This window comes from Anguilla anguilla, chromosome 4 (genome assembly GCF_013347855.1).
Source record: "Anguilla anguilla isolate fAngAng1 chromosome 4, fAngAng1.pri, whole genome shotgun sequence".
In the NCBI taxonomy this organism is placed as follows: Eukaryota; Metazoa; Chordata; class Actinopteri; order Anguilliformes; family Anguillidae; genus Anguilla; species Anguilla anguilla.
The window spans coordinates 35,140,756-35,155,971 of record NC_049204.1 but is presented as its reverse complement, the minus strand read 5'-3'; the positions used below and the strand labels follow the sequence as shown (position 1 = coordinate 35,155,971).

Here is a 15,216-nt window from a genome sequence, read left to right as displayed (position 1 = left end):
TTTAAAAAAGGAAAAACACAACCCGCACCGAGGCTCGCGATTAACGCAAACACATCCCCGATGACGAGAAGGGAAACCGCAGCCGACGACGGGGGCCCAGAAACCCGGAGGAATGCGAAGCTTTCCACGGGGCCGGCTGGAGGACGGACGGACGCTGATGGATTTTTCTCTGGCCCGGGCTCCGAAGCGCGGGGTGTGATGGTGTTTACAGATGCCGCGCGGCGCAGCGGGCCCCTCGCCGCCGGCTACTGGGGGGAGTGCGTGAAGCCCACGGCCTAGCGTCTTTTAGCACTCACTACTGTAAGTCGCGCAGAGGAAAAGAAAATAAAGAAAAAATAATAAAAAATGACACTCGCAAATCCTGCCAAGAGACGACTTTGTAGCGTTTCCCTGAACAGTCTGAAAAATCAACGAGGATTCAGGCCCATTACTCAGACGGGTTTTCCACCGCCACGGCCCGAGGAAAAGGGGGGGGGGCGCAATATTGATTTGTCTGCGGTTCCAAAGGCTCGCACTTTTCCAAAACACAAGCCCTCGGAGCTCTTGCGCCTAACCTCTGCTCTCCCGAGAAGCTGCATCGCTTCAGTAAGAACCAGAATCCATATGATATTAATTTAAGGAGAGCTGGGGTGTCTGCGCCTCTAAATAGCAGGGATGCAGAACAGATCGCGGAGTGTGACCGCTCGGTCTCTCTCAGGTGCGGTGCGTGTTCGCCCTTAGCGCAGAGGCTCAAACGGGCCATTGACACTGACAGAGATTCCTGGAATAGTTGCCATTCTAATCATCCATTAAATGTGTTCGTCTCATTGGGCGTTCCTATTCATGGAGTTTTTCCGGACAAAATACAAAAAACACTATGTTCTGCAACTGGCATAAGAAAGGGGGGGGGGGAGAAAGGCTCATCGAACAAACCATAATTTGTCCATAATTTGCCAGTAGAACTTGTAAAATTTTCAAATTTAATATGTTTTTTAACTAGCACTATAGATTGGTGTTCTGACACTTTAATGCAAATAGTCTGTGTCCTAAAAAAAGCATAGTTAGAATTATTTCGCCAGCTGAGCCAGTGGAAATGTACCTGGGGCAAGCAGAACACTGACCTACTGGCCCAACTGGGCCAGTAGACAAAATCCTTAATGTTGAGTCCTGTAAACACTGCGCCCTTTCACTCTGGTGAGGATATTCAACCCCCCAGAATCACTGCTTTTGTTATCTGTCAAAACAAGCTTCCTGTTGAAAGAACACTGATCAATTTGGGTCAGAAAAGCAACAGCAAATGTAAAGGTACTCAACTGGCTTTAATGGAGGTTTATCTTCTCTGCCACATACCGACACTTTCATGGACCACAATAAACATTCCTACCTTCCCGTTTATGCATTGTTATTGGTCACGCATGTCCGAAGTCACACATGCATTAAGCGATAAAAGAAAGATAAGAGAAAAACAAAAGTCTTGGCAGACTTATCCCATTTTGGCCCAAAAGTGAAACAAAAGCCTTCGGCAGGCTCTAGGAAGCGTGGTTGGCTACAGCGTAAGCGGCACACGGGTAAGCAAAGACCTTAATCAATCTTCAACAGTTTCTGAGAAAAAGGTTCGAGGCCCACACGTGATTTATTCGGACAAGGAAACGGGACCTAATTTTTAAAATTTACTTCGAAAAAGCTGAGGAACTGGCTTCTGTTAACAAAAATAGCATGCATCACCGACCGTGGCGCTTAGTGTTGCTGTAGGTGTTTAGGTTGGCGGAGCGCGGCGACGCATGCATTTCACGGCCCCTATCTCAGCTGTGCAGCGGCCCTGCTCCAGCACTGCCAGGGGTGACAAAGCCGCGCGCTTTGAAGCTCGAGGATGTTGGCAGCGGAGGCCGCCCCGCGCCAAAGCTCGCTACGAGCGGCTACACCCATCCGACGAAGAAAGACACACGTCCCTTTACGCAAATTTCACTAAATAATTTTCACTTTTTACATCATTTGCTCGTCAGCCACTGTAACTCCTTTCTCATACACTGCAGCGGGTTTTCTTAAAATGTCACAGACACCCATTCATTTGAAATTCCAAGCTAGGCTACTGTCTGCCAAATAAGCAGACCATCATATTCATTATAGAGAACAGAACAGAACACTCCGGTGGGATTGCTGTCTGAGGAGAAACAGGCTGTTCTTTGCGTCTTGTTGTTTTGCTAAACCTTAGCAATGCAACACAGTAGCAGACCTTGAAAATCAAAAAGAACCTAATAAAGGCCTTTTTTAATCTTTGCAATAGATTTGCAATAATTTATTTTATTTCATGTTCTCTGATCCATTTCCCTGACTGCACGTACAGACCAGAGTTAAACAACTGCCAGTGAAAGTCAACCCTCATTACGGCCCTCATTAGAGAAACAGCTCGTAATATTTGGACTTGAGAACTTTCAGGCTAAATGCTAAGCAGATCTGATACAGTCACATCTGGGCCAGTAAGATGTCTTTTAGCCTAATGCGCACTTTCTAACTTTCAATTATATCCGATCAGACTAGCGCACTGCAATCAAAATGTAGATCAGCTAACACTACAGTGTATTTTCAGTCTGGTTGCAGATACATTTTCTGTTATGTGAATGGAAATCCTTTTTGTTATTTTGTTAAATCACAGATTAAAATCTTGAAAAGATTTTCAGTTGAAAACCAGTCAATTTCAGCATGGCCATCTAAGTTAGTGCAGAGAGATTTCCATTGTACATTAGTGCTATTCCCCCTAAAACATCCGCACCGCTAATCTAAGGAACACCTTGAGGTGATTTAAACGTGAAGGAAAACAATGACAAGAATGTGCCGCAGTGGACGCGGAAAGGCGGCGGGCCAAGTCAAGCACAGACGCCTCCCGCCATGTTTTGAAAGACATGCCTACTTTCCTGGTTCTCTGGGATTGAGATTTCAAATGCTTTAAAATAAAGGAAAAGAAAAAAAAAAACAGCCAGGACTCCAGGGCAGAAAAGGAAGGAGCCAAAACACAACGCAGGTCTCCTCTCGCCTCAGCTTCGCTGGCTGTGAAATTATCCATAGGTGTTCTCCAAATTACAGAACTTCACTGAAAATATTTACATAAGAGTGATCAAAAAAAAAAAGAGTTTAGGAAGAGGCATCCTTTCCTCTGGCCTGATGTGTTGGCAGGAAAATGAGGGCCATTTAAACAGTCCAGATGAACTGACTGAATGTGACAAAGTCCATGCATGCGCTGCCTTGTGTCCACAGGAAGGGAGCGCCTGGTCAGCCCTGGTCTGGACCCAAGTTCCATTGAGGAGCCACATTGCTCACCATGGACTGTACATTGGAGGGCACCTTGGAGGGCTGCCTCAACTGGGCTGTTATATTGTACTCTCAAATTTCAATCTTAGAAGCTAGGCTGAACTGACAGATATGCTTTGGCATGATATCAGGCACCCGTCCCTGTGGGAGGTGTGTGTGTGTGTAGTGTGTGTGTGTGTCTGTATGTGTGTGCGTATGTGTGTGCATGCGTGCATGTGCATGTTTGTGTGTGCATGTATGTGTGAGTGTGTGTGTGTGTGTGTGTATATCACATACACCCACTCCTCTGGGGAGGCTTTATACTAGATGTTGAAGCATTGCTGCAGGGATTTGCTTCCATTCAGCCAGAAGAGCATTAGTGAGGTTGGCCACTGATTGGGCGATTAGGCCTAGTTCACCATTGGCTTTCCAATTGATCCCAAAGATGTTTGATGGGGTTGAGGTCAGGGGTCTGTGCAGGCCAGTCAAGTTCTTCCACACCGTTCTCGATCAAACCATTTCTATATGGACCTCCCCGTGTGCCCAGGGGCACTGTCATGCTGAAACAGGAAAGGGCCTTCCCAAAACTGTTGGAAAGCTCAGGATTGCCTTCACTGGAACTGTAAATGTCCTAGCCCAAACCAAGAAAAACAGCCCCAGACCAAGGGGTGTCCAGATACTTCAGGTCATATAGTGTGTGTGAGTGAGTATGAGTGTGTGTGTGCGCGTGTGTGTGTGTGTGTGTGTCTGTATGCATGAGCCAGAGTACCGGCATGGCTTGTGCCAAGCACAACATCCCCAGTAAGCAGGTCACAAACCATCTCACACTCACCGACCAGAACCACCAGCCTGTGCCGGGCCCCAGGCTGCCTGCGGTAGGGGGTGACCTCCTCGTAGGTGGGGACGTCGGCCATATCGTACTGATCACTCTTCTTGCACTCGTACATCGACTTGTTAGTCTTCCTGTCCCTCCTGCTGAGACGGAAGCTCCTCCGCAGACCAGCTGCAAATGATAATAAAAAATGTATTTTTAAAGACGTGTTACACATATATGACCTCCTCATAGCCGTGCCTACCACAGTCCTTTTGCGCCCTCATGAGAGCAAAAGGAAGCTGTGTGTGTGCGCACGTGAGTGTTTGTATATGTGTGCGTGTACAGTACACGTGTGTGTGCGTATGAGTTTGTAACAATCTTAAAACTAAAAAGAAAAATTAACTTTTTCCCACCAAATGTCTTCTTTTAAACCACACCAACAATACTCCTGATGAATCATTTTAAAAATATGTCCCCACATTCACTGCTTGTCAAAGAATACAGCACTAATGTTCACATTAGCATGTCGCCTACTGCCTAAGGATGTGGGACCAGAATGTTTTTTAAATTTACTTTTTTTTTTTTTAAATCAAAACTGATCAGGGGATATTTTCAGAGTAGGTGGAATTTCTACAACAGCTACATTCTCAGAATCAGAACTAAAAAGTCTGTTTTCATGTAACAGGCACAAACATAAAGGCCTGATTGATGTGCTGCAGCCATGTCAGCCCATACAGTTTCGCTGGGTTTAGGCATTCAAATGTGTTTTTCAAATTGATCTCCGAGCGCATTAACAGGTGCATACATTTAGAGACTGGGCCACAGTCAGGTCTTTCCTGTATTCTCGGGAAGGCAAAAAAAGTGTTTCCAATCATTCCTACGACCAGTTATGTCATGTACCTGTGGTTTTTCCATTCACAACAAGGCCCTGATTCATGCCTCTTGATTTTTGCCTGGCGTGTTTAAAATGGACTGACTGAACTACCGCTCTCATCTCAAGAGGTCGTTGTGAGAGTTAAGAGTGCGGTTGGCGGTATCTGCTTTTTTTTTGCCACATAATTAATTGCAGATGGATTTACTGCCAGGTCCTTCATGGCTTGCTCCAAACATAAAATTGCCATGCTGTGATTTTGAGTCATTTTAAATTTGTTTTATGGGCTAATTTGCAGTAGGGGGAATGCTTGTCTGCCTGGAGGCGAACATGCAGCTGTTTGTTTGGGCCACTTTACGGCTCGTTGCCTCTGACCAGTCTATCAGATGCGGCTCATCCAGACAATGCCACTTCCACGAAGGCTTCCTTAAACAAGGTTCAGAGCACAAGCGTTCAGTTTTAACAGCCAGCCCCAGCAGTACCAAAAGGAAAACGGTGCCCTTCTTACGAGGACTGCAGTTTTGCATCTATGACAGATCCTAGTTAAACCAAAATCCCAACCCAAAGACACCCACTATACAAATTCTCAGCAAGGCCGTAGGATTTATTGGGGGTTTTTCTCTTTTTTTGGTGATTAATGAAATCAGGAATATGACGCAAGATGCCCGAGACAGATTAAGGCAGCATGAAAATTATGGGCTGGAAAGAGGGGGAAAAAAAATCTGATCCAATCCCCTTAATACTTTCCACAACACGGAGAAACCGCTAGCACTCTGCAGATGGGCTGAGAGAGAGGCCACATTCTTCTCAGCTTGTTCTTTCCAAACAGCCACTTAATAAAGGACCGAGCGGACCTTCGCCGAGGAGTAAAAAATGAAACACGCCGTTACTCAAACGACCCCTCGGCACAATAACCAATAACGCACATGTACGGCTCGGCTCGAGTCACGGCGTCACGTTACAACAAGCGTCCGGGCAGATTTCCCAGCGTGGGTGAGCCGTGGGCACAAACGGTCATAGTTATGTACGGCCAGTCCCTTGAAAAAAAAAAGGGAAAAAAAGCTGCCATTGGTCCAATGAAAAGAGCGATGACTGTCCTGATGGGACACCGACGCCAACCGCATTACGTCAGCTGACAGAAAGGTATCATTACTCACCTTTTGTGTTGTTTTTTGTTAATGTGCTCATTATTGTGGTGTGAGTCATGGAGAGAACGTCTGGACGAAGTTACGGTCGCACCTGTTTATGCTGTGCGGTCCGCGGAGGACGCGACGTTAGCGCTCCACCGTTTGCAAAGCCTCGCGCGGGATCGCGCTGGCCGATCGTACTGCCAGCAGAGTCTGAGACGCTGCCGTTTCGTTGGCTCTGTCAGAGTGAATCCCTCCGTTTTGCCTGGGGAGGCAGGTGCTTGAGTGTTTCGTTACCGCTCTCAACTACAGGCAGCTGGTGCAGTTTGCCTCTGGTGGGTTAAAAGGGGCTCCACAATGTGGGCCATTCAAAACCACTGAAGCCCTTCCAGATAGCTCCACCCAAATAATAAAGCAGCCTCTCCTCATGGCCAGGGCTGTGGTGATTTGGATCAACCAAAGCTTGAGTACTATACCATGAGCTGCTTTGCGGATGTGGGATGAGGATTTAAACCAAGAAAGGAAAATCTGTTTGATCCAGAATGGAATGACTCAAGTTTTTTGGACATAACTAGTCATAAAGCTCTCTGTGCCTGGTTGTGCGTCAGGCCTGAAGACCAGAGAGACAGATTCCTCCGCGTTCCGTGTTAATGGAACTTGACACAAGCGAGGCTCTGGGCCTCGGTTTGATTGGACGGATGAGCACACAGCACACAAGCCAGAGGTTTTTTTCCCTCTGCACGCACCCCAGGACGTTCCGAAGCCACTTTCATCAGAAAAGAACCACTTGAACCCCACGATGGCGTGTGCCGCAGTGCGACCAGCTGATCGGCAGCAACGCAATCAGGAAGTGACTTAATCACACGGCGAATAAGTCACTTCCTGTTCCAATTTTTCCTCTCTAAAACAGGAGCGCAGATCCCGAGCAGAGTAAACACGCGAAGGCACGTGCCACGCTTGCTACGGCCTGCGCAGCTGCCACCGCGGCATGCCCATTTTCCAAAACCTGATAATATCTTACAGCCATGTAGGAAACTCAACATGTGCACAGCTAGCAGCCCCTGGGACTCCACACACTGTGAATGCTAACTGCTCGCTCCCGGTGGTAAACCCGCACAGCACAGCAGCGTCTGCAAAAACAAGAACTGCAAATTTAATCAATAATAATGTTACGCACGTGAACGAGGGCCTTGCTTGCTACAAGCCCCGACTCACTGCAGGCTTCCAGGGACTTTAATAAAAACCCAGAAACCCCTAAAAGGAACGAAAAGGCTTCAGGCCTGACAAATGATTGAAGTACAGCTACAGTTCGGCCATGTCTGCGCAGTAGGTGGCGGGGAGGATGATGTAATCCCCACACAGGCCTGCTGAGGAGGTTGGGGGTGTCATGGGGGGGGTGGGTTATCGGAGCAAAGCATCACTTTCCCCAGAGAGGTGCTGACAGGTACGGGAGCATCCTGGCAGCGGAAAAGGCCAAACACAGACGAAAAGGGATGACAGCCCTGGAATTAGCCTTCTCTCGCAGCATTAGATTAAGTGAGTGCTACGCTTGACGTGTGCATGTGGTTTATCACTGCAACACTTAGCTGGCTGCAGCAAAGCGAGGCACCAGAATGTGGTAACCATTATGAGCTCCTTTTCTCATTATATGCATGAGTTGTTGTTTTAGAATATGCTAAAGACTATTTGAGATATCCTACAGGTTAGAGAAAGATGGCAGGTGGAGCACTCTTCCAAACTGAGCTATGGTACCTCTGAACGTGGAAGGTCATGCAGAAACTAAAAAATGTTAAAAGGTTCTAAGAAACTTTCAAAATGGCATTAATTACAACTTTCTTTTCAGGAAATGACAGTGACTAGCCCTCATTTGGAAAATGATAGGTTGTTGTAAAGCTACGTTACCCCCAACCCCATCCCCCCGCCCCCTCACCACACACAAAATTCTGTTTCCTATATTCAGCGTATCTCCTGGATGTCCATCCTTCACTCTGAGAATGACCACAGCAGGCAGGGGAGAAAGAGAGAGATCGTCTGATCCTCAAAATAGCAGCTGGGGGCCTGTGCATTAACACATGCTCTGGAGCTTCCGGAAGACTCTCGTCCCACACTGTCTGCCTACGACGGGTTTCAGATGGGAATGGGCCCGTCACGCTGTACATCCGTGTGCACGGAGGAGAACGCCGCCAGATGGCCCGGCCCGTCGCCTCTGTCTGCTCCTCTCCACGCATCTGCGAATGGACTTAGGGAGGCAAACTCCGGACCATGCAAGAACAGAACCTCTCCATCTTACCCACCTCCAATTCCATCTCGCACAACAACATAGTGCTTTTTCATTTTCCCCTCTCCCTGGAAATGGGCACGTACATGGAAGCCATCACACTGTTGGTCATTCCATTGTAAATTAACAGTGGCTTGGGAAGGCAAAAAGGGTTGGGGCTATGCCTGTGCTGTAATGAGCTCCCTGTTCTAGGGACTCTTGACCAGGTGTGTACACCTCTTCCAGGGACCATACCAGAGAAAGACACTAAATTTTGTTCAATTAGGGGGGAAAACCGAGAACACCGGTGAACTAATTTAGCAGCGATACCTCAAAAATGCATGAGCCAATGAGTTTGTTGTGAAATTATTAGAGGGCGGGCTAGAGAGCATAAAGGAGAGAGGCATTCCCAGTAATGAGGACAATACCACCCTTGGATGAGTAATGCTGCTTTTATCGAATGATATTTGCTTTTCCCCTCCGTCTCATCCCTGAGCTCTTCAGACAGAAGAATGTCTGGGCGGGATGGTGCCTAATTCACAGGAGGAGGCCTGTGCACGCACTTCTCGCGTCTTCCTCAGTGCTCCACTTCTGGTCTGAGACCGCAGAGAGGAGCTCCGCATGCCAGGAACGCTGACTTGGAAAGGCCCCGCTCCTGTTTGTCTCATCAATCAGCGACTCCTTCGTGGAGGTGCCTGCATGAACCGCGCCCCTGGAGAATCCCCCACGTCAGGGCCAGGGACCCACATGCCCACCGGCCCGCTGCTCTCACGGATCCCCGCTCCCAGCCCCTGCTGACGCCTGCTTGTGCCCTTGGTGCACGGCAGGAAACGAACCCTGTTTTATCGATTACGCGTCAACAGAAGCACATTGATGAGATTTTGAGCATTTGAACATGGCGGTTCCATGTGAACAAATTAAGGGGAAGAATAATGATGAGAACAGTCTATTCATCTCAGTTTTGCTCATTATTTTCCAATAATCCAAAGCGAATCTATCACTGTGTCAAGCCTGGAGGTCTGGAGGATCCCAGAGTCCACAGGTCCACTATACATTCCAGGAACTGATTCCACACAATTAACTCTATCATTCTATAGTGTCAGTGAGTAATTTACTTTCTTATCCCACCTGCAAACACAGGTCCTGTACGAAAGCATAATGTAAAACAACTGTTGCCTGCCATTAATTCCTTTAGAAACTGTACAGCAAACGCATTCCATTTGGCCAAATATACATAGTGCGTACTGCCTCTCTTGACATAATTTATGTGCAGCTTGGCACTAGTCTTGTGACACCCCTGGGAGGGAGGTGTGGCAGTGCCGGGGAACGCCGTTGGTTGCCGCATGGAGAGAGAGAGCGCGCACACACACAAACACAAAACAAAATAAATGCCATCTTCACCCTTCCCCCTCACGGGTTCCAGGCAAAAACAATTAACTAAAACATCAAACTAAAATAACAAAGAGAAAAGAAAGCAAAAACCGAGCGGCAACTTTTCAGTTCCCCGCTCGTAGCTGGCCAGGCCTTCACCTGGCCAGCTCCTCCCACTTTTCAGCAGGGGTTCACTTTTTCCCCATCTTGTTAAAAGAAACAAAAGTGAAATTAAACGCAACTCAAATAAAGAAACTTGCTCTCGGTTTGAGCTCCCGGTGTTAGCTCCCGGCCTTGCCCCCGAACTGTGGAGAGCAGCACACCTTTAAGTACCTGGGCTGATTAGCTAACGCAGCCCAGGTGTGTGTGTTCTCTCCACCAGCCGGCGCAACCGAGACCAAACCGCCAGTTTAATTTGTAAGTGAGCACACCAAGTACACCCCCCCCCCCCCAATAGTAACGTTCTCTTTGTGCTCCCCTTTTAGTTAATGGAGGTGCCGGGTGCGTGTGCATGACTGAAGGAAAGGCAGCAGTCCCAACATAGATCTGTAGTTGATTCCAATTTAAATAAGAAAGTCACTCCGGTGCTAAATTACTTTGACAAAGGTTTTTGTTTGATGGGAATATTAAATCATTAATTCCAAAGAAGTCTGGGTTTAATAGAAAGACATGCAATCATATATCAGAAGCATGCAAATCACTTGAATCCTATAGGAAATGGCAAAACCTTCAGACGACTGGCCACATCATTGGTAAAATAAAGTGAAGGACTAATCTTTCACTCAAATGAAAACAGCACTTAAACATTATTACATACATACTGTATGCATCAAATAATTAGGCTTTTTTTTCCAGTATGGACCGCATTACTCTAAATGCTCATTATTTTATTCCAATGCAGGTACTGATGGTGAATTCAAGAATGCAACATAAAATTTGGTTCAACGAAGAGCCAAAAATGAAATTCAGGAAACTATACTTGGGCTCCTGTTTATCCCTAGCAAACAGACATAATGTAGGTTTTCCACAACCGCGTGCTTCAACTGTATTTAGGGAATTAATACCTTTTCCAGGCTTTTCTCCATTCACAGAACCTGAGAGAATTGCCTGCAGGGTCTGAGGATGAGAAAAGAGGTATGACTGGTTATGGTCACCCCCCTTCGACCACGGTCCAAAACCTTGTTGGTTCACTCTGATAATATCAGCCGTAAATTCGCAACAAATTTAAAGGAAATCGCATTTCTGCCAATGTGCCACGGAAAGAGCGAGCCCTCTGTGACCAGCCAGTTATTTTGAATAACTCTCTTATTCGCCTGTAAAGACCGAGGTCTCAATACAGAATCTACAGTTTAAAACGGGGCCGCTAGGTGCTTCCGCTGCTTTCGAGCGCCTGGCACCGTGGGACGAGCTCGCCGCAGAGCTGCCGTGCTCGGCTACAGAGGGACAAAGCGCAGGACGATACTGCAGACGCGACGGGTTTAGGACGGAAGCGCATACCATCACAACCCTTACGGTCCAGTAATAGGCCCCGAAAGGACGGCCGGACATTTCGCCAGACAGACGCGCGGAAGGGACGGGCGCGCAGGGACGACCTCTGCACAGACCGAAAGACAACGCTTCGAGAGAGAACGGGAAAAAGGAATTTTAAGGAATCAGCCGACCAAAGATGGCAAATGCAAAGCTCTGTTTTTGCGTAGCCAAGTGCTGCGTATCCTCTCTCAAATCATGCTGGCAGACGAGGTGGCCTGCGGAGTGTCGGAAAACTCTTAATTTCTTATTTGCTTCGTTTTCTAGGTTTTCCGTGTTTTCCTGGGGTCGCTTCGGTTTACTGTAGGACACGTGACTCGGGCCGACTGTTCTGGGAAACCGGACGACGGCACGGTTGCGGCTCAAATGAAAAAATTGAAAGGCTGAGGTTAGGACGAGGCAGCGTGAGACGGACCAGGCAGCAGACGGTGGGAAGAAGGAGGGCACTCGGTTCAGCACTATTGAATGACAACCCCTGATTGCCTCTGGCAGACATGAACTTACACACTGTAGAGTCTAAACTTAAAATGCCCTGGATATCCTGTGAAATTAAAATTACAAAAAAAAAAAAAAAAAAAAAAAAAAAAACACTGAACTTCATGAACATGCTCAAAGGGCTGTGAAACCAAAACCATTGCGCTTCTCTGGTTTAGCATTCTCCTTAATATAGTGCAGTAGCCTACGACTGGCACGAAATTGGCACAGTAATTGAGGACAGAAAAGAAAAAAAAGAGAGTTCTAAGCTGGCCAGTCTTGAGAACCGTTGCTCCGGCGGGATTGTACCTTGTGATTTGTCAAAGGCGACAGTGGCAATGACAACACGATAACATGTTCCGCACGCAAATGGCACTTAAAACAGCGCCGCGAACGGCTACTACACAGGCCTCCAATAGCCCAGCATTCTGTGGGAAGGGGAACCGGGGGTTTCCACAGCGACGGAAAAGAACTGGGCGGTCTCGACCATGGGAACGGAGAACAGAAGGGGGAAAAAAAAAAAACATTTTAAAATGTTTGTTTGTGGTGCGGTCTGGCCTTTGGGTAAAACGTGTGAAACACGTATTACCCTAATGCGCTTCTCATTTACAAACAACGCATTCAGAATGTCAGACAGCACGTAATTAAAAGTGAAAAACACTGTTCCTCTCCTTGGCTGCTGAGCCACACGGAGCCGACAATTTAAAAAATGATGATGCTAAATCAACAATAACATTAACAATAATATCGGTTTGGAACACAGTGTGCATTAATGCTCCTCGCGCTCAAGCAAAGTACTGTAATACATACTGGACAGCAATAAGGTGTAAAATATAATGAAACAGGGTAAAAAAAAAATGTGTCAGCATAGCACAGCCTAAACCAGCTTTCAAAGCATTTTTAGTTTATTAATACTCTACAAATCCTGTAAGCATGCTGTTTGAATATTGTTTTTTGAAGAAGGGTGTTTGGAGGTTAAGGGAAAAGCTTACCCTGTCGTCACATGACCATTATCGGAGATTGCAGTTTGCTGGTGTGGCATGCACATAACTCCAGATAAACGGCACTACGTCATAAACTTAAAACATTGTACTGGGGCCTGTATAGATGCAATTACACTTCAAAACGACACGCTCATTCACAAAGACATAGAAATAATTTATTTGGGTAACTATATAGGGATGGGGTTAAGGAGAAAGAGAAAGGAGAAGGAGGGAGGGAGGGAGAGAGGAGAGAGACAGACAGAAGCGGAAAATTGGCTCACGAAAGAGGCTCTGATCACACAGCACATCACAGATCGGGGGCACAGCATCACTGTCACTGCACAGCCAAAGTTAGTACTGCTAGGACAACACAGTCACAGGAGGCAGGGGCGGGGCGGGGGCGGAGTCATGGAGAAGGGGACACAGAGTGTAAAGGAGTGTCTCACCTATGTGGAATCCGCTTATATAGGCGCCACTGTCACCGTCCTCTGGGCGCAGTGTAAGCACACAGAGAGGAGGAACACAGCCACCGGAGAGGGAGCAGAAACGTTAGAGAGCCGAGGCAGGCAGAACATTCACAGACACAGGCAGGCGCGGCGAGCCGTCCGCCCGCCGAAGCACAGCACGCTAGGGGCAGGCTCACGGCGCTACGCGCTACGCGTACGAACAGCACGCCACAGGAAACACAGAGACAAGCAGAGGCGCCCACAGTACTGGCACTGGCACTTTGGTCCTCACCCGACATCGGGACAGAGCTTTCAAATGTGAGCACCTGCCATTTCCTCTCCTAGAGGTAGGTAGAGGTGCTTGCGTGATGGTGCGATACGCGACTCCTGTTTGAGAGGAGTTACTGTGGCCAATGCAATGGGAAAAATACATAGGCTAACCAGGCGCTGTGGATTTTGGCAATGTATCGCCGAAAGTAACTTGTGGGTGAACAAGCACACACCAGTGGTTCCTCTGTTTGTATAGTTGCTTTTGAGATGAAAAGATGACAAGACAAAACAATACAGGGGAACTTGTTCTTCCCTATCCAACAGACATTCTACACTACACAGCAAAGGGCTGAGCGGGGAACAATCAGCACGACCTCCCCGAACACAGCAAATGGGTGAGGAGGGTTAGGTAGTTCAAGAAGCAGTACCTTCAATTTCCTCAGCTGAGAGCGTAAGCAAAGCAAAAGATGAAAAAATGGGTTAAATTTAGTGAAAAGAAAAGAAAAAAAAAACTTAAAAGTGAAGGACGGGCGAGGGGGTGGGGGGCAAGCTAACAAAAAAAAAAAAAGGAGAAAAGAAGGGACACCTACCACATTCAACAGCCACATCATCTTAGAAAAGCAAAACAAAAACACAAACGATAGTTAAAAGCTTAAAATGAGGAACAAAACCACACAGTAAATGCCCCAGCAGCAAACAGGGCTTTGATTCAAACGCACTGAATTCCTTACTATCTTTAATGCAGACTTAAAGTATTCACACACACGCAAACAGGCGCACACACAAATACACACGCAAACCCACATGTGCAAACACACTCCTTATTGACCTTTGCACTATACCGCAACAAACCTAAAATGGAGGAGCACTACAAGTTGCACAGTGAGACATCGTCTGCATCGTCGTCTTTGCTTTAGACACAGTGCAGCTTTGCTCAGTTTCAGCAGCTGGGTCAGATGGAAACCAGCGAATGCAAGAGCAGATGCAAGATGGACACCGAACAAGGCCATATCCTCCACCAATGAGCAGCATTTGGATCCAGTTAAAAAAATAAATAAATAAATAAAAAAACTTCCTTTTCATCATGTGGTCCCAATTCTGCCTAACAAGGTTACATCAAAACATTCAAAATGGGCTGTCTATACTCTCTGAGGCTCACCTTACAGTTGCACTTTTCCTAAAAGAGTACAGTACTGATTCACGAGATGGAGCATCGCGATACAGGTAATGTCCAGACATAACAACTGTCATCGGCCCTCGTGGAAAAAAATCATTTGGGCCGTGGTGGTGTACTAAAAGCACTTCTTAAGTGGCACTACAGCAGGAGCAATCTGAATCACGTTCTTGTTTTGACCGTTGTGTTTCATGAGCACCACCATTTTGACGTCACCTCCACAGTCATTTGACACTGTGACTGAGAACAGCCTCTGGACAGAGTTCAGAAAGGAATGACTATATGTTTTTTGCAGTCTTACAAATGATGCGCTCAGTACAGTTGGCCATACTGGCAAAATTATTTTGGGGAAGAGCTCTCAGAACCCTTTAATTTTACTTTTTCACATGATTAAAATTCTAAATGTGAAAAAACAATGTGTAATAGAAATGTAAAAAAAGCTATGTACTTTTAAAGACTAATTAAAGCTTGGTTCAGTCAGAGGGGGGAATAAAAACTGACACAGATATACAGCCGGGGAGAAAGAAATCACTCATAATTCCCCCCCCTCACCTGGAAGAAATGGTATGAGCAAAAGAGAGAGAGGGAGGAGTAAGCGCGTGTGTGAGAGAGGAGAAAAAAGACAGAGAGCTTCAGAA

At 46.9% G+C, this 15,216-nt stretch overlaps 1 protein-coding gene across 5 annotated transcripts in view; it reads right to left on the bottom strand.

Annotated features, from left to right (window-relative positions):
• mpp7a (membrane protein, palmitoylated 7a (MAGUK p55 subfamily member 7)) overlaps positions 1–15,216 on the bottom strand; it is a 129,023-nt gene that overhangs the window by 13,480 nt on the left and 100,327 nt on the right. For 3 of the 5 annotated variants that reach the window (XM_035413679.1, XM_035413681.1, XM_035413680.1), the window contains 4 exons: positions 13,995–14,015; positions 13,833–13,847; positions 13,135–13,176; positions 4,097–4,267 (listed from right to left, as the gene is read on the bottom strand). In XM_035413679.1, coding sequence (XP_035269570.1) covers positions 4,097–4,267; positions 13,135–13,176; positions 13,833–13,847; positions 13,995–14,015 — 249 coding nt within the window. The remainder of the gene's footprint in view (positions 1–4,096; positions 4,268–13,134; positions 13,177–13,832; positions 13,848–13,994; positions 14,016–15,216) is intronic. The other 2 variants (XM_035413677.1, XM_035413678.1) reach the window with 2 other exon arrangements.